The sequence below is a fragment of the Trachurus japonicus genome, chromosome 18, assembly GCF_045865225.1.
Source record: "Trachurus japonicus isolate A0001 chromosome 18, Traja_1.0".
Lineage (NCBI taxonomy): Eukaryota > Metazoa > Chordata > Actinopteri > Carangiformes > Carangidae > Trachurus > Trachurus japonicus.
This window is the reverse complement of record NC_140924.1, coordinates 4,916,752-4,933,359: the sequence shown is the minus strand read 5'-3', so window position 1 is coordinate 4,933,359 and position 16,608 is coordinate 4,916,752. Positions and strand designations below refer to the sequence as shown.

The 16,608-nt window shown below is 39.7% G+C and overlaps 1 protein-coding gene, 1 long non-coding RNA gene and 6 other non-coding genes across 9 annotated transcripts in view; 1 reads left to right on the top strand and 7 right to left on the bottom strand.

Annotated features, from left to right (window-relative positions):
- Nucleotides 1–343: 343 nt before the first annotated feature.
- On the bottom strand, nucleotides 344–4,557 carry LOC146968448 (uncharacterized). The gene is made up of 7 exons (XR_015034187.1): nucleotides 4,518–4,557; nucleotides 3,491–3,585; nucleotides 2,894–2,988; nucleotides 2,622–2,690; nucleotides 1,258–1,629; nucleotides 726–792; nucleotides 344–518 (listed from the first exon to the last, which is right to left on the bottom strand). It is a non-coding gene; the product is annotated as an uncharacterized LOC146968448 (long non-coding RNA).
- Nucleotides 592–684, bottom strand: LOC146968454 (small nucleolar RNA SNORD14). Its single transcript, XR_015034359.1, has one exon. It is a non-coding gene; the product is annotated as a small nucleolar RNA SNORD14 (small nucleolar RNA).
- Nucleotides 869–961, bottom strand: LOC146968453 (small nucleolar RNA SNORD14). Its single transcript, XR_015034361.1, has one exon. It is a non-coding gene; the product is annotated as a small nucleolar RNA SNORD14 (small nucleolar RNA).
- LOC146968452 (small nucleolar RNA SNORD14) lies at nucleotides 1,410–1,502 on the bottom strand. The gene has a single exon (XR_015034360.1). It is a non-coding gene; the product is annotated as a small nucleolar RNA SNORD14 (small nucleolar RNA).
- LOC146968451 (small nucleolar RNA SNORD14) lies at nucleotides 1,708–1,800 on the bottom strand. Its single transcript, XR_015034353.1, has one exon. It is a non-coding gene; the product is annotated as a small nucleolar RNA SNORD14 (small nucleolar RNA).
- Nucleotides 2,758–2,850, bottom strand: LOC146968450 (small nucleolar RNA SNORD14). The gene has a single exon (XR_015034338.1). It is a non-coding gene; the product is annotated as a small nucleolar RNA SNORD14 (small nucleolar RNA).
- Nucleotides 3,341–3,433, bottom strand: LOC146968449 (small nucleolar RNA SNORD14). Its single transcript, XR_015034339.1, has one exon. It is a non-coding gene; the product is annotated as a small nucleolar RNA SNORD14 (small nucleolar RNA).
- A 1,540-nt stretch (nucleotides 4,558–6,097) lies between the features above and the next one.
- Nucleotides 6,098–16,608, top strand: part of trim2b (tripartite motif containing 2b) — a 37,888-nt gene continuing 27,377 nt past the window's right edge. For both annotated transcript variants that reach the window (XR_015034190.1, XM_085759013.1), the window contains exons 1-2: nucleotides 6,098–6,200; nucleotides 15,280–16,120. Coding sequence is in view for 1 of the 2 variants with exons in the window: in XM_085759013.1 (XP_085615139.1) it covers nucleotides 16,022–16,120 (99 nt within the window). In the remaining variant the exon portion in view is untranslated. The remainder of the gene's footprint in view (nucleotides 6,201–15,279; nucleotides 16,121–16,608) is intronic.

The window sequence follows — 16,608 nt, the reverse complement described above, 5'->3', positions numbered from 1 at the left end:
TCAGATAATGTGGTGTTCTAGCCATAATTGAAGATCCAATAAAGTCAGCCAAGACAATATTCTTCACATTACACCACTAACAACCTAGAAAGAGTGAGTCCATGGATTTATGACTAAAATCACAATGATTCATTCATCCTCAGTATGTTTGGTGTGTTACACTGCCACAACACTATATCAAGGGCTGGCAAATGACACACATTCAATTAGAAATTGAGTCAAGGATAAAAACATGGATGAGCCAGGATACATTTCAATAAGATTTATTACAATATTGTTGAAACAAAGCAAACAATTTCATTCGGTGGAAGTAATCAGCGATCCCTTATTTGCCATAGTCCTTTACCCATCAAAATGATGTTTGGTTTGCAACAGTTTGAATTTTACAACTTCAGGAAAAGAAAAAAAAAAAGTGATATGGCAGGAAAAAGGAATCAGGTCGTGGGTAGGGGAAAAAAGAAAACCCTCCTTGTTCCGTTCCCAGGGATGGGATGCAGTGCAGCTCAGTTCTTGTCAACCTGTTGGATGAAATAATCAAGAGTTAAAAGCCAGACACAACTTAACAATGGATTAGATCAACTAGATCAGAATTCGCTCAGACATCCAAGGAAGGATTGGGCCATCTTTGGTCTTTCAACCTCTGGTGGAAACTACGAATGGCAGGAAAAGTCGTCATCACAGCGAACTTAACATACAAACTCAAATACATTAAAAAAAATACATACCTCGACTATTATCACCACCACGGATGATCCGGTCTTTGAATGACCAGGCTCTCTGGTGACCATCACCCTGAAAGAGACAGGAAATAAGAAATTAGAGGTGAAGCTAAAACACAAACAGAACAGATGATGTGTTCACTTTAAATTCGCTCAGACATCCAAGGAAGGATTGGGCCATCTTTGGTCTTTCGACCTCTGGTGGAAACTACGAATGGCAGGAAAAGTCGTCATCACAGCGAATTACAGAAACCATGTAAACGCATCATGGCTGAGTAAACAGCTTTTAATAGAATATTATCCTTAAAAGTTAAAGTCCTGCTAATCTTTACAGGGAAATCCCATCTTTAATGGGAAAATTATACTCTAATAGTAATTCCAAAGTAGGTTTACTGGATTTAAGTTTATTTCCAGCAGTAAAATCAATCAAACTGAGCCAGACAGTTTCAACACTCCTCAGTTTCTATCTAAAATCTAACCCGTTCATTTAAATCAGCTACAGCCATGTTGCCCTTCAGTTTGTTTCAGATGTATTCACCTGTGTGACGTCTTCAGAGGTAATCTGGTTTCCTACTCCCACATGGACCTCCAACATGCTCCCAACAGTCGGCCTGAAGAGAGAGAGAGAGATTTGAGATGTGTTTAGTTAAACCGGTTAACGGATGAAAAATAAGCTTCCATTTCCACCAGTCGCTCAGACATCCAAGGAAGGATTGGGCCATCTTCGGTCTTTCAACCTCTGGTGGAAACTACGAATGGCAGGAAAAGTCGTCATCACAGCGAACTGGACTTTAAATTTACAATAAAAAAATACAAAAACATGCATACCGGGTTCAGAAGTGTTGATCGTCACCGCTGAACGTTCGGTTGAGACATCGTCAATGGAAATGATGACGTTGAGACATTCACTCTGAAAGCAAGTAGGAGATAGAGTTAGTGTTATGACAAAGACAAAGAGATGCTACAAGACAAGTTGGACTTTTGTCAGTCGCTCAGACATCCAAGGAAGGATTGGGCCATCTTTGGTCTTTCAACCTCTGGTGGAAACTACGAATGGCAGGAAAAGTCGTCATCACAGCGACCTGGGGCCTCATTTATCATTGTGGATACACTTTTTTTTTTTTTTTTTTTTTTTTTTTTTTACACACCCTTTCCCCCCGTTTTGTGCGTACGCACTTTTCTCCGCCTAATTTGGGATCTATCAAACCAAAACCTGTCGGGAGAAAGTGCAGAAATTTACGACCAGTCTGACCCTGGCGTACCGGCATTTACACGCTTTTTGAGGAACAGGAGGAATTGGCGACGCCGCTGCAGAGTCAGAGAACTGCAGTATGCGAGGGAGAGAGGAGCACGGAGTACACAGTGTTTGAAGTAGTGGTGGTGGTGATGACCCCCCCCCCCTCCCCCCCTCCGCTCTGTTTCATTTAGATTTGGGAGTTTTGTTTTTATTGTAGCCTTTCAATGCAAGATGATGTTTCTGACTGATATTGCCGTGTTACCGTGTATCTCGCTTTCAGAGAAATTCCACTTCTTTCTCCGCTCTCCGTCCGTCTGTTGTCTTCACCATCTTCCACTGACGTCATTCCACACGTTTCCAGAGCGCACATGGCTACTTAATATGCACGTACTGTTTTGCATTGATGGTTGTGGGGGGGCTGTTTAGCAGGCGGGATATGACGCGTGTTCACATCCGCACTTTTCTTGGGTCCGGTGTGATTTATCAATGAAAATTGCGGGCGGCTGTGCGTACGCACAGTTTGATAGATCTGAAAAGGGTGTAAATATTTTTGGTGTACGCCATTTGACTTTTCGTCGTACGTCAATTTAGTAGCACTTTTACACCTTCTTTGATAAATGAGGCCCCTGGACTTTAAATCTACACAAAAAAAAAAATATGCATACCGGGTCCAGAAGTGTTGCTCGTCACCGCTGACGGTTCGGTTGAACCATCTTGACGTTGGGCTGTTCACCCTGAGACAAGAAAGAGTTGGTTAGTTATGACAAAGAGATGATACAGGACAAGTTGGACTTTTGTCAGTCGCTCAGACATCCAAGGAAGGATTGGGCCATCTTTGGTCTTTCAACCTCTGGTGGAAACTACGAATGGCAGGAAAAGTCGTCATCACAGCGATGAGAGATTAGAAGCCGAGGTAAAGCAGCAGCTCTTGTCTCACCTGTCCACAGGTTGGGTGAAGCCACCACCCCTCTCTCTGCTTCTTGACGTACGACTCGTGTCATCATCCATCTTGTTCCTGCAGGTCACTGGTTCCTGTTGAGCCAGATGTTCAGTGTTAGATGAACAAACTACTCATTCAACTGCGCAAAATCAATTCAGTGCACAACAAAAGATCACGGAGGTCACCCACACATTACTTCTGACATGTTTAGATAAAGGAATTTGAAGAAATCAATTGTGATTGTTCAGTTTATCAATCAGGGTAAGGCTGCAATTTCAAATTTCAACATCTGTAACAAGTCAATTTGCCCTTAATCAAGTTTTACTTCCTGTTCTAGAAAAAAGGCCAATGAATGAGAAGCATTACAGAAGCCTAAAGTAGTAATAATACTATTGATCAGCCATTTGAGTGGGTATCTTATGATCTTCTGTTGCAGGAGAGACCACGCTCAGACATCCAAGGAAGGATTGGGCCATCTTTGGTCTTTCGACCTCTGGTGGAAACTACGAATGGCAGGAAAAGTCGTCATCACAGCGCGGGAAGCTGCTTGGTTGGTTTACGGCGAGTTCAAACCCCACGGTGCAGTGCACTAACCTCGCCCACGATGCAGGTGACGGCGTCTGGTTGGAGGATGTCGCAGGTTTCCAGCGTAGACGTGATGGTGCTCCATGTTTGGCGCAATTACACCTCTGAAAATGGAGAAAAAGAAGAAAAAAAACTACCTTTAATATAATGTAAGAGTTTAAATAATGGACGCTTTTAAAGTGTGGGTTCATTTTGGACAGATGAGGGAAAAAAAGCACCTACATAGTTGATACTCTTCTCAACAGACAAACCCACACAGTACATAAATGTCAACTACTGAAACAATTTCATAAGCATTTCTTCAGTCAATAATCCCTTCGTCGCATAAAAATGGAAAATCCCAGCTGCTTTTATTTAAATCCAAGTAGTACTTCACATTTACATAAAGCACTGATATCAAGTAGGCTAATCGTATAAAGTTGTGATAGATTTGCAATTAACTAAATTCAAAACTCACGTGGAAAAATACAAAGTGTAAAGAAATTAAATAAACCTGACTACAGTAAAAGATTAGACTTTTCTACAACATTTTCTCAACCATTTAGATGTATTATGCTGTGTTTCCTATTATCATAGTTATCTTGAGTTGAGCACCACGTGTCCAGTTGCTAGGCTACATGCTGCTGAAACCACTACTTTTTACTTCCCAAGTCTTTTTCTTTCCATTTTTATACATCAAACACTGAATTAGTTCAATTAAGTTACACGAGCAGTGTTAAGTTATGAATTAAATCAACTTTTCAGATCAAAACCAGCACCTATACTTGGTTTAAATGCATCTATTGTACCAACTAACGCTGTAAGATTGAGATTTATTAGAGAAATTAAGAGTTAGAAACGATAAACTCGACAGTAACACTCCTGAGAAACAACGTGGAGAAACTTCAGAGTCTAAACGCTGAAAACAATCCTCGACCATCCGCTAAATAAACTCATCATCCGTGTCAAACGTCGCCATTTTACGTTTTCAAACACTATGAACTATCAGTATAACTTCACATTTAACGACTAAATTAAACGTAAAATCAGTATTTACCGTTAGTTAGTGTTTCTTAGCCTCCGACTCTCTGGTTCCCCCGGCAACAAATGAGTTCAGCTCGCGCTCCTGCTCCTTTTAACTCCGTCATGGCGGAAGGTCACGTGGTTTGTGACGCAACACCGCCCCCTGCTGGACGGGAGGGTTGAACCCGTTAAACCCTGTTGATTAAAGATCCGCATTATACACTACATTAATTATGGACTTCATGACTATTCAAATTCAGTTATATTTATGAAATCATTAAAATGATTTAAGAATATTTAATATTCAACATATTTGTTTTGATGCAATATTATCTCAATACACACTGAGGTGATGTGACATCAGAGATGATTCATGATTTATTTATTCATAATAATACTATTAATAATAATATTAGTAGTTCTATCATTGTTATAACCCAAATATTATTTGAAACATAAAAAACAAAACAATATTTAGGACTAATTCATGTTTTGACAAAGGTTTTTCTAGTTTGACGTAAAGCAGTTTATCTAAATTGTTTTTTCCACACACATTTTCAGTTATTATGTCTGTAAGTTTTGTTTAATGCGACTGAAACCATGTGATTGAATAACAGTCAGGGTTTTTCCGGTTTGAATGTTGTTACATTTTTCCGTATTATTCAAATTCAGTTGTATTTATGAAATCATTAAAATGATTAAATAATATTTCATATTCAACATATTTGTTTTGATGCATTATATATTATCTCAATACAAACTGAGTTGATGTGACATCAGAGGGGAGAGAGACATTATGATAAACAGAGAGAGAGAGATCAACCAATCATCTCGCTCTCCCTTTTGTCTTGGTGTCAGGTGCAAACATAAAGGTACCAAAAAGAATTTAAATAAAATAAAATAAAATAGAATGAATTAAAGTATTCTAGTGCAAAAGATACGCATATAGGCCTACTATAAATACACATATTTATATAAAAGAATAGAATAAAGATATATACAAAAATACTACTAAATAAGTTATTGTGCATTGTGTTATTGTGTTTGTAGTAGTGCAGAGTGACAAAGTGAGTCTAAAAGACTTTTTTCAGTGATATTCTTTAACATTAACATCTCCCTCCTGCAGATACCCAGCCCAATACCTATATTAGTAAATAAATACTGACATAGGCTACGTAAGATTTATTAATCAATGGTAAAAAAAAAAAATAAGAAAGGAAGAAAAAAAGAAAAGATAGAAGCAAATATTTTGAATTTATGAAATCAATACAATCATATTTCATATTCAACATATTTGTTTCGATGCAATATTAACTCAATACACACTGAGTTGATGTGACATCAGAGGGGAGAGAGACATTATGATAAACACAGAGAGAGAGAGATCAACCAATCATCTCTTCTCCTTTCCTCTAACCTCTCTCTCGGCTTCAGATCGGTGGATGATGATGATGATGATGCTGCACCAGGAGGCTCCTCCCTCTCCCTCTCCCTTCCTCCTCCTCCCTCTCCCTCAGTCTGGTGGTGCTGCTGCTGTTGCTGCAAGCTGCTGGTGTTGCCGTGACGATGATATCCTCCTCCTCCCCCCTCCTCCCACACACACACACACACACACACACACGGCAGCAGCGGAGGAGAGGGAGCAAACAAGACGCTACCGTGACGCGATGGCTTCAGGCTGGATAACTCACTGTCACAGTCAGAGGAGCAGAACATGGTGAGTGCTGCTCTCTTTCATTTATTATCTCCTTTATTTAGAGGGAGGATGGAGGGATGGAGGGATGGATATAGACGGGTGGATGGATGGATGGATGGATTGAGGGATGGAGGAATGTTTGGGGATGACAGCAGCATCTGTAGCCCGGTGGGAGGGAGGGCAGAGTGCAGAGAGAGAGGGAGGGAGGAAGGAAGGAGGAAGACTGCAGGATGAAGCAGGGTGGATGAACGGAGGAGAAGCAAACTCATCCACCTCAGCTTTAGAGCAAATACTAGTGTGTATATATGTGTGTGTACAATACGTGTGTGTGTGTGTGTGTGTGTGTGTATCAGGCCTGCGTTTACTGCCCGTTAGCATCCCGAGTGCTAACAGTGACAAGAGGTACGTCACGTCTGGGAACAGAAACTGGGCTGAACCACTCTGCATTTACAAATCTGAGCTGAGGCCTCGGTCTCGCTCGCACTCTGTGTTGTTTTTAGTTGGAAGGTCGACCAGACAATCGCAAAAAAAATGTATAAATGAACAAGAAGAGACAGAAAACGACAACATAAGATACTAAACGTCCATGGAAAAGATATAAAAATGACCACAATGGGGCATGAAACGTATGCAAAATGACCAAAAAGCTGCGGTAAAGAACCGTAAAACAACCACAGAGAGACACAAAATGAGCAAATATTAGACGTAGGGTAGGTAATGTTATTAATTCAAAGAGGTTACACCTGTTTTTCTGAGAAGGTCACCACTTTTTAAAAAAATTAATATGGAAACTATAGTCATTGAGCCTCCTCATCCCTCTTGTATCAATGTGTTTGGTCTCCACCAACTCCTGAGGGAAACATCTGGCTCTTCAACTACTCTCTCAGTTGATGAAATTTGATGGTTGAAGCTTTTTGTGGCACCTCAGATGTTGGTCCAACTATATATAACAGGACTGTCCGATGACCAGATGTGCTTCTTCTTCCTGTTCAAACGAGGGATCATGATGAACGCCGGTGTTCTGTTGATTTCTGCTGCTTTTACGCATAAACCGATAGATTCAAGCTACTCTATCAATAAATACTAATACAAACGTCCATGGAAAAGATATAAAATGACCACGAAACGTATGCGAAATGACCAAAAAGCTGGTTTTCTTCCTCTGTAAATCAAATAAAGGCATTAAGTAAGAGTTTTCTTCTCTCACGTGTCTAATGTACAAAAAGTGTAATGAAATTTATTTCCGGGGTAGCGTATTTTGATAGTCCAATAGCATCCTATAAAATAATGCTCCCGCGGCTACTGATCACGTCACTGCCACTGTAGGATGAATGAAAATATATGTAGCCTATATATAAATGAAATGAACAAGAAGAGACAGAAAACGACAACATAAGATACAAACGTCCATGGAAAAGATATAAAATGACCACGAAACGTATGCGAAATGACCAAAAAGCTGCAGTAAAGAACCATAAAACAACCACAGAGAGACACAAAATGTGCAAATATTAGATGTAACGTAGGTAATGTTATTAATTCAAAGAGGGTCCACCTGTTTTTCTGAGAAGGTCATCACTTTTTTTTAAATTAATATGGAAACTAGTCACTGAGCTTCATCGTCATCTGTGTTTGGTCTCCACCAACCCCTGAGGGAAACATCTGGCTCTTCTACTAGCCTCTCGGTTGATAATTTGGTGAAATTTGATGATTGAAGCTTTTTGTGGCACCTCAGATGTTGGTCCAACTATATATAACAGGACTGTCTGATGAGCAGATGTGCTTCTTCTTCCTGTTCAAACTAGGGATCATGATGAACGCCGGTGTTCTGTTGATTTCTGCTGCTTTTACGCATAAACCGATAGATTCAAGCTGCCCTATCAATAAATACTAATACAAACGTCCATGGAAAAGATATAAAATGACCACGAAACGTATGCGAAATGACCAAAAAGCTGGTTTTCTACCTCTGTAAATCAAATAAAGGCATAAAGTAAGAGTGTTTTCTTCTCTCATGTGTCTAATGTACAAAAAGTGTAATGAAATTTATTTCCGGGGTAGCGTATTTTGATTGTCCAATAACATCCTATCAAATAATGCTCCCGCGGCTACTCTATGCATTCATGCAAGACTACTGATCACGTCACTGCCACTGTAGGATGAATGAAAATATATATAGCCTATATATAGATAAAATGAACAAGAAGAGACAGAAAACGACAACATAAGATACTAAACGTCCATGGAAAAGATATAAAATGACCACAATGGGGCACGAAACGTATGCGAAATGACCAAAAAGAACCATAAAACAACCACAGAGAGACACAATATGAGCAAATATTAGATGTAACGTAGGTAATGTTATTAATTCAAAGAGGTTACACCTGTTTTTCTGAGAAGGTCATCACTTTTTTTTAAATTAATATGGAAACTTGTCACTGAGCTTCATCGTCATCTGTGTTTGGTCTCCACCAACCCCTGAGGGAAACATCTGGCTCTTCAACTAGCCTCTCGGTTGATAATTTGGTGAAATTTGATGATTGAAGCTTTTTGTGGCACCTCAGATGTTGGTCCAACTATATATAACAGGACTGTCCGATGAGCAGATGTGCTTCTTCTTCCTGTTCAAACGAGGGATCATGATGAACGCCGGTGTTCTGTTGATTTCTGCTGCTTTTACACATAAACCAATAGATTCAAGCTACTCTATCAAAAAATATTAATGGTTTTCTACCTCTGTATATCATACATAAAGTAAGTGTTTTCTTTGCTCATGTGTCTAATGTACAAAAAGTGTAATGAAATTTATTTCCGGGGTAGCGTATTTTCAGGGCCGGCCCTAGCATTTTGGTGGCCCTAAACAAGATTTTTGTTTGTGGACCAAATCACTGGTTAAAACTGAATACAGACGTGTTTATCCCTCTGAGGTTTGAGGCCATTTTCTCGACTTTTACATATTTTCTTAAATTTATCTTTTTAAGATACTTGCAGATGTAACAATACTCAAGTGTTTTGTGTCTTTTTGAAAAATGTCCAATCCCTTGTGAAAACACAGCTTCAGCCATGAGAATGAACCGTTTTGGTTCTTGAAATAGGATATGAATACAGTAATAGATAAGTGTAGAAAACAAGTCTAAAATGAAATTTTGTAAGATTGCTTTTTGAGCATAAATGTTGTCATTCTGCCGTTCTGTTTTCACCAAATGTCTCAAATGTGAGATAAAAGAAGCTGAATATTGACTTCACATTACATATAAAGCTCATAGCTGCACGTGCAGACCTCAGGATGTTTAAATGACTTGATGAACCCCGGTACCTTTCTGATCATGTGGCCCCCCACCTAACGGCTGTGGCCCTAAACAACCGCATAGAGGGTTTATGCCAGGGGCCGGTCCTGCGTATTTTGGTAGCGAGTCCAATAACATCCTCAAATCAAATAATGCTGTATACCCGTGGCTACCCTATGCATTCATGTAGGATGAATGGCAGCATATTTACACATACACAGCATTTTAGCATTTTTACAACAACTCATTCAACAATAAAACAATATATGGGCGTGGAAATGAAACTTGGAAAATCGGCTCTGCACATGCGCAAAACCACAAAGTAGCAGTTCTCGATTAGTTAGTTAGTTAGTCGATTAGTAGCAGAAATCGACAGAACGCCGGTCCATCATCCAGATGTTGAGTCCAGCGTCCTCACTTTCCTTCCTTTTCCTTTTCTCACCAGCGAGTAAAACTGAACTACAGCTTCTTATAGCGAGGCCACAGGTGTTGCTGTTGGTGGTGTGCGACGTGTCGATGTAAAGTGGGAGATAACAGAAGGCAGTGGGCCAGCAGGGGGCGCTGCGTCAATCACAGGAGACTTTAGGCGCGTTTCCACTGCAGATAGGGTGGGGCTTGAGATTTACTCTGTGCTGATTGGTCAGACTCGAAGCAGGATCATGTGACGCTTAAGAGAAAGCCCCGGAATAAGCGGCATTTTAAAAACCCAACGTTACTAAAAACGCGAGACGGCCAGAAAAAAAAGAGAGTAAGTCACTTAAAGGTGTACAGAAATGGCCGTTTGTCCTGTTTGTCGCCTCCTTCTACGAGTTTTCACGAGTTAGGAAAACGAATTTGATTGGTCGTTATTGAGCGGGCGGGATATTCAACACTGCAAAAACTCAAAATCTTTCCAAGAATATTTGTCTTATTTCTTGTCAAAATGTCTCATTTCTAGTCAAAACTAATCTCTTTCCACTTAAAATAAGACTCATCACATTAAAAAGCAGCTTGTTTTTAGACACTTTTTACTTCTTTCAAGCAGATTTTCACTTGAAATAAGTAGAAAAATCTGCCAGTGAAAGCAAGTTTTTTGTGCTTGTAATAAGAAAGAAAAACTTGCTCCACTATCAGATTTTTCTACTTATTTCAAGTGAAAATCTGCTTGAAAGAAGTAAAAAGTGTCTAAAAACAAGCTGCTTTTTAATGTGATGAGTCTCATTTTAAGTAGAAAGAGATTTGTTTTGACTAGAAATAAGACAAATATTCTTGGTGAGATTTTGAGTTTTTGCAGTGAAAGTTTGGGGCGAGACTGAGCTCCGTGTGTGTGTGTGTCTCAGACGTTTGAATGATGGATGACGGATCCAATATCAGTGGCTAGTGAATCGTGAGCAACGTGACGCATAATTTGTGTGTCTGCATTATCCAATGCGAAAAAAAATACCACACTTTCATCCCGGATTTAATCAAAAATAGAATTTAGCACAAAGTTTGAGCTACATCGTCTGATAGATGAGTTATTACACTAATTTTATGACCCAGAGTGGAATCAAATTCATTTTTCTTTTCTGTGCAGCTTTAAAGACGAGAGTAGCAGTAGGCCTAGTAAAAAAAAAAGTGTGATAAATATGCGATCGCGGGATTACGTGGTCCTATAAACCGTTGCCAAAATACAAAGAGTGTAGAAACCAAGTATTTCATTTGTCGCATCATCAAATCGGAGTAAATAAACGGACTGAATGAACTCTGCTACAGAGGACGGACTGAGGAGGAATTATGAATGACTGAGACAGAAACAGAGAGATTAACTTTCCCACGGGAATACACGAAGACAGATCAGATTACATGTGTGTGAGTGTGTGACCTGTATTTGTGTCAGATTCAGCTGTTTTAAAAACCAGTTTCAACGTCTCGACCTGCAGAAAAAACCACCTCAACGTCACGTAGCATTGAGCTCAGTTCAGTCAGTGTGTCCTTTAAAATCTCTGTGGATGATTTGATGGCGTCTGGTCTGTGGAGTCACGAGGACGAGGACGAGGAACGTGAGTCAGTTTCTAATTTAAACTAAGTAGGTTTCAATTCGTCAGATCATAAACAACAAATCTAATCAGCTAACAGGCTTCGTTTCAGTTTATTGTGGCTGTTAATTGAGAATCTGGTTCAGATTGTTTCATTTTAATCAACCTGGTTTTATGGAGAGTTGGTTTCTATCTCTGTCTGTTCATCTGAAGAAGAAATGTATTTCATATAAAACAAATAGATAGATAGATAGATAGATAGATAGATAGATAGATAGATAGATAGATAGATAGATAGATAGATAGATAGATAGATAGATAGATAGATAGATAGATAGATAGATAGATAGATAGATAGATAGATATACTTTATTGATCCCAAGCTGGGGAATTACAGTGCAGCAGCAGCAGCATTACACAGACACACAGTGACATATAGTATAAGAATATAAAGAATAAAAATATAAACTATACATAATAAAATAGTAAAATATAAAGAACAAACTATACATAATAAAATAGCAATAGCAAATAAAATCAAATGTGATGTACAAAAGTATATACAATAACAAATTGGCAGCGTTGATTTTAGTGCAAGAATGCGCCTATAAATAACCATGACACAGTTAAATTCTGTGAAGGCAAAACAAGATAAATACAAGACGAATTGAAACGGAAAGAAAGAAAGAAAGAAAGAAAGAAAGAAAGAAAGAAAGAAAGGGTTCGATTGTCTCTCTGTCTATAAGTGACAGTTACAAACAGTCACCACAGTCAACACTCACAGCCTCGCTTTTCCCCCCATAATCCTTTGCAGCTTTGTACTGCAGAGAATCCTTGAATGAAAATGTGGGGGTGCAGCAGTTATGAGTGTGTGTGTCTATGTGTGTGTGTGTGTGTGTGTGTGTGTGTGTCTATGTGTGTGTGTGCGACAGACATAAAGTGTGTATTTGGTCTAACAGAATATTTTGGGGGGAGGATGAGGTGTAAAAAATAGGATTATGTACAAGATCACAGGGAACTCATCTCCATAACCTCGTCCTCCCCCCTTTATAAATTATTCAGAAGAATATCTTACACACAGATTATTAAATATTAACAATAACATTGACTGTTTCTTTATTTAAACATTTTAAACAAGATTTTTTTTCTCTTTTTTAATAATAAAAGTATAAAAAATATATAGATATAAATCAAAATGAAAAATGTAAGAACAAATCCACTGATTTATTTATTCATAATAATACTATTGATAATAATATTAGTAGTTCTATCATTGTTATAACCCAAATATTATTTGAAACATAAAAAACAAAACACTATTTACAAACTAATTCATGTTTTGACAAAGTTTTTTTCTAGTTTAAAGCAGTTTATCTAAATTATTTTTATTTTTTCCACACACATTTTCAGTTATTATGTCTGTAAGTTTTATTTAATGTGATTGAATAACAGTCGGGGTTTTTTAAACACTGAATTGAATAGAAATGTGACTGATTCTCGCTCCCTGGGTCTATATTTAGGATTTTAGGATTAAAGGACCCGTGATTGCTTCAGTTCTTTTTTTGTTGTATTATCTCGTCTCTCGTTTTCCTCGGACCCCCCCCCCCATGCAGTCTATTACCATGGAAACCAGAGCCTCCTCCCTCCCCGCTTCCCGTCTCTCTCTCCCTCTTCTGTCTGTTTCTCCATCACTTTGAAGACATTTCGGTGACCTACATTACGTCTCGAATGCAGAAGCTCTTTATTAGCGACGTGCTCGCTCGTTGTGGGTTTGTAGTTTCACCTCCATCCTCGTCGTCCTCGTCCTTCCGCCTGTGGACTGGGTCCCACTGTGGATCGTACCATCTGGGAGTTTAATTGGGGTGTGTAGAGAACTGATGCACCATCTGGGAGGAACATATGGACATTCCTATAGTGGAGGAGACCGACTGGGGATTTGTTTGTTTGTTTGTTTATATTCGTTTAGATTTGGTTCATTCAGTTGGTGTTGGACATGAAAAACTTCCAGAGACTTTTGTGACCATTTTGTGGCATTTTGTTTGGGCGATTTCTGTATTTATGCTAATTGATTGGCCTGGTACTAATCATTGACAAAGCAGAATGATCGACAAAGAAATCATTAAACAGGACATTTCATCAGTTCCCTCTTTGATGTGTTCAGTGACATAAACTAAGGACAAGACAACTCTCTTGACATTTAAGCGAAACAATTTGTTTTTGTTTTTTGTTTTTTATTCTATCATCATTTAAAGCAGAAGTAAGCGATCCGGTTGTTTTGGCTAATGCTGCGTTCCAGGCAGGCTTTTGAAATCGTAAATTACAGCTTCAAGTCACGACTTACGACTTTGTTCCAGACAACCCACTCGTGTTTCTCCGACCTGTTTTACCTGTGAAAGTCACTATAACGGCCACTCGTAACTTCTGACCCGTGAAGTCGTACCAGATCAAACTGGTACGACTTCACAGGTCGGAAAAACACGAGTTACGGGTTACCTTGAACGCACCATAACGTCTTGTCAGCCGATGGAGTTAGCAGCCCCCGCCCTCGTCATGGATCTATTGGTCCTCGTCCCTACGTCACCACATTCACAGCGTCCCTTGGCTGCACACACAGAGAGGACCGCCCCTTTATGCCGTTCTCTCTCCTCATTGGATAAAGGTTGTAGGATACAAGGAAAGTTTTCTCCTCGGCTCAGAGCAGAGCAGAGTGACTGACAGACCCGTGTTTCAGACCAAACACTCAATGTAAGTGATTGCTGTCGGAAGATATAACTATTTAAGACTTATATTAACACAAAAATATCGATTACTTCTGCTTTAAGCTAAACAATTTGTTTTTATTTTTTCTATTTTATTCTATCATCATTTAAGTTATGAAAAACAAAGCCTGGATTTATTGGTTGAGTCACGTCAAGATTTCATGACACCCGGATCATCTCAAAAGACTCAAGTATTTTATACTATCATGTTGAACAAGAAAAAGGTTCAAGGTTTTCCTCATCACGTCATAAAAGTCAGATGGATGCGGCCTCCTAGTGGTGATTAGAGGAACTTCATCTTAAGATATTGACATTCAACCACAGTATTTTTAGCCTCGTAAACCAGCCTCTCGCGGAAAGACTGTTCAGGTTAAACCTCTAACGTATTGCAGTTTGAGGTCCTTGATGTCAAACAGTGTGAGAACGGGATCATCCCTATGTTCCCCACTTTGTAGGCTATTGGACCAGGGAACATAGAACCCTTTTTCTAAAAAAGGCTCCTTTTCCCCAAAAGGGTCCTATGTTCTCTGTTTTTCCCCAAAAGGACCCGGGGAACATGCAATTTTTGTACCCATACCTGGAAGTGGAGTTGTGACTTGGCATATTTTTGCCTATTTTTGAGTGAGAAGTTGAGTTGCGACTTTGAGCGAGAAGTGGAATTTTCCCATTGGTTGAGTTTAGGCAATGAGGAAAGGAGTTGGTTAAGTTTAGTAAAAAGACCAGGTAGAGGCTAGACAGGCCAGATAAATAGAGAGAGTCCATCGACCGGCAACAGCGGGGAACTGACCCTTTTTCAGAAAAAGGGTCCTATGTTTCCCAGTATGTATTGCGAGCAGAGAACATAGGAAAGAGGGTCCTATATTCCCCGATCGGGGAACATAGGACCCGGGGAACATAGGTATGCTCCTGTGAGAACCACTTCTCCAACTCACCTGATAGAAGATACACACAAAAGAAAAACAAATGACAAAATGTGACAGTAAAGTGTTAATTTTTCTCTATCCCTGTTTATCTGCTTTCCCACCTAATCCTCATCCCTGTCTCTTCTCCCCAGGCCAGGAGTCTGTCCTCAATCTGAACCCTCTGTGAATTAAATCAACACCAAGGCCCATCGCTTCCCCCAAATCACAGTTAAAGAGGATTGGACCGCTGCTTCTCTTTTTTGGGGGGGTAGGGGGGTGATTTTCTGCAGATGTATTTTTTTCTTTTTTAACCCTGGGAGTAGGCGCCACATGGAGACAGATGGATGTTGTGGATTTCTAGACGCCTGGACCGTTTTTGTTTTAATGAAACTGGAATGTAATGGAATCATGTTTTATTGACCACAGGCTCAAACAAAGGGCATGTCCGTCATTGTAGCTCTTAATTGTAGCAACAATTTAAACCTTTGACTAAGGTGGATGATTGTACACAGACTGAAAACCAACACCCACAGCTGACTCTGCTCTGGATGCGAAAGTCCTGCAGGTAAGGGGATCTTTAACCCCTCAGATGTGACTGCAGGCTCAAGAAAAGGCCTGTGTCCGAATGTTTAGCCTTCCTCCGACATGACACGCCTCTCCCAAAGAGCCGCCATGTGCCAACAGCCGTCATAAAGAGGTCAATCACCATTCTGGCTCTTTGCCTCGGCCGCACAATGGAATAAAAGTGTGAGACAAGAAGTTTACACAAAGTCAACGACAAAAACCGACAGCAGGGATACTAAGATCTGAACACCCGGCCCCTCCCCCTGGCCACAGCGTGGACTAAGGGGTGTGTTCGGAGGTTCACCCCCACCAGGCTGCTGCCACTCGCAGATGGAGCCCCACCAACGCTCCCCAGATAGCAGCAGTGAGGAGTGCACAGTCCTGGAGGCTCCACCCGGAAAAAACACCTGCCCGCAGCATGCAGGGAAGGTGAGACATGACAAGACACACGACAAACAAACAGACGCTGTTTTCTTTTCTCTGCAACAAGAACCCTTTAACCCTAGAACACTAACGTTAAAAATAGTAACATCATCACTAACGCCGGGTATTTTTTACCCAATATATAAAAAAATCTCATCAAAGTATATTAAAATACAACAATACATGGCAAATTGAAGTGCACTTCCTTCATTTTCCACTATACAATGTTTCACAAAATGAAAGAAAGATATCATGGAGGACCCTATAAAAAAATGTCCAAAATTTGTGATTTTTTTTGTTTTTTTTTTAACAAAAACTTCCTTTAAAAAAAAATAATGGAGCTCAGATCTTGTCCTTCAGACCACCTATTTGTGGGACATTTCAGCCTTATTTGGTGGAGAAAATTTTTTTCAGCATCACCAGAAATGGTCGCCAGATTTAGATACATAAACACTAACGTCGGGTGAAATCCACCCGAACATGTGCCTGCTGAA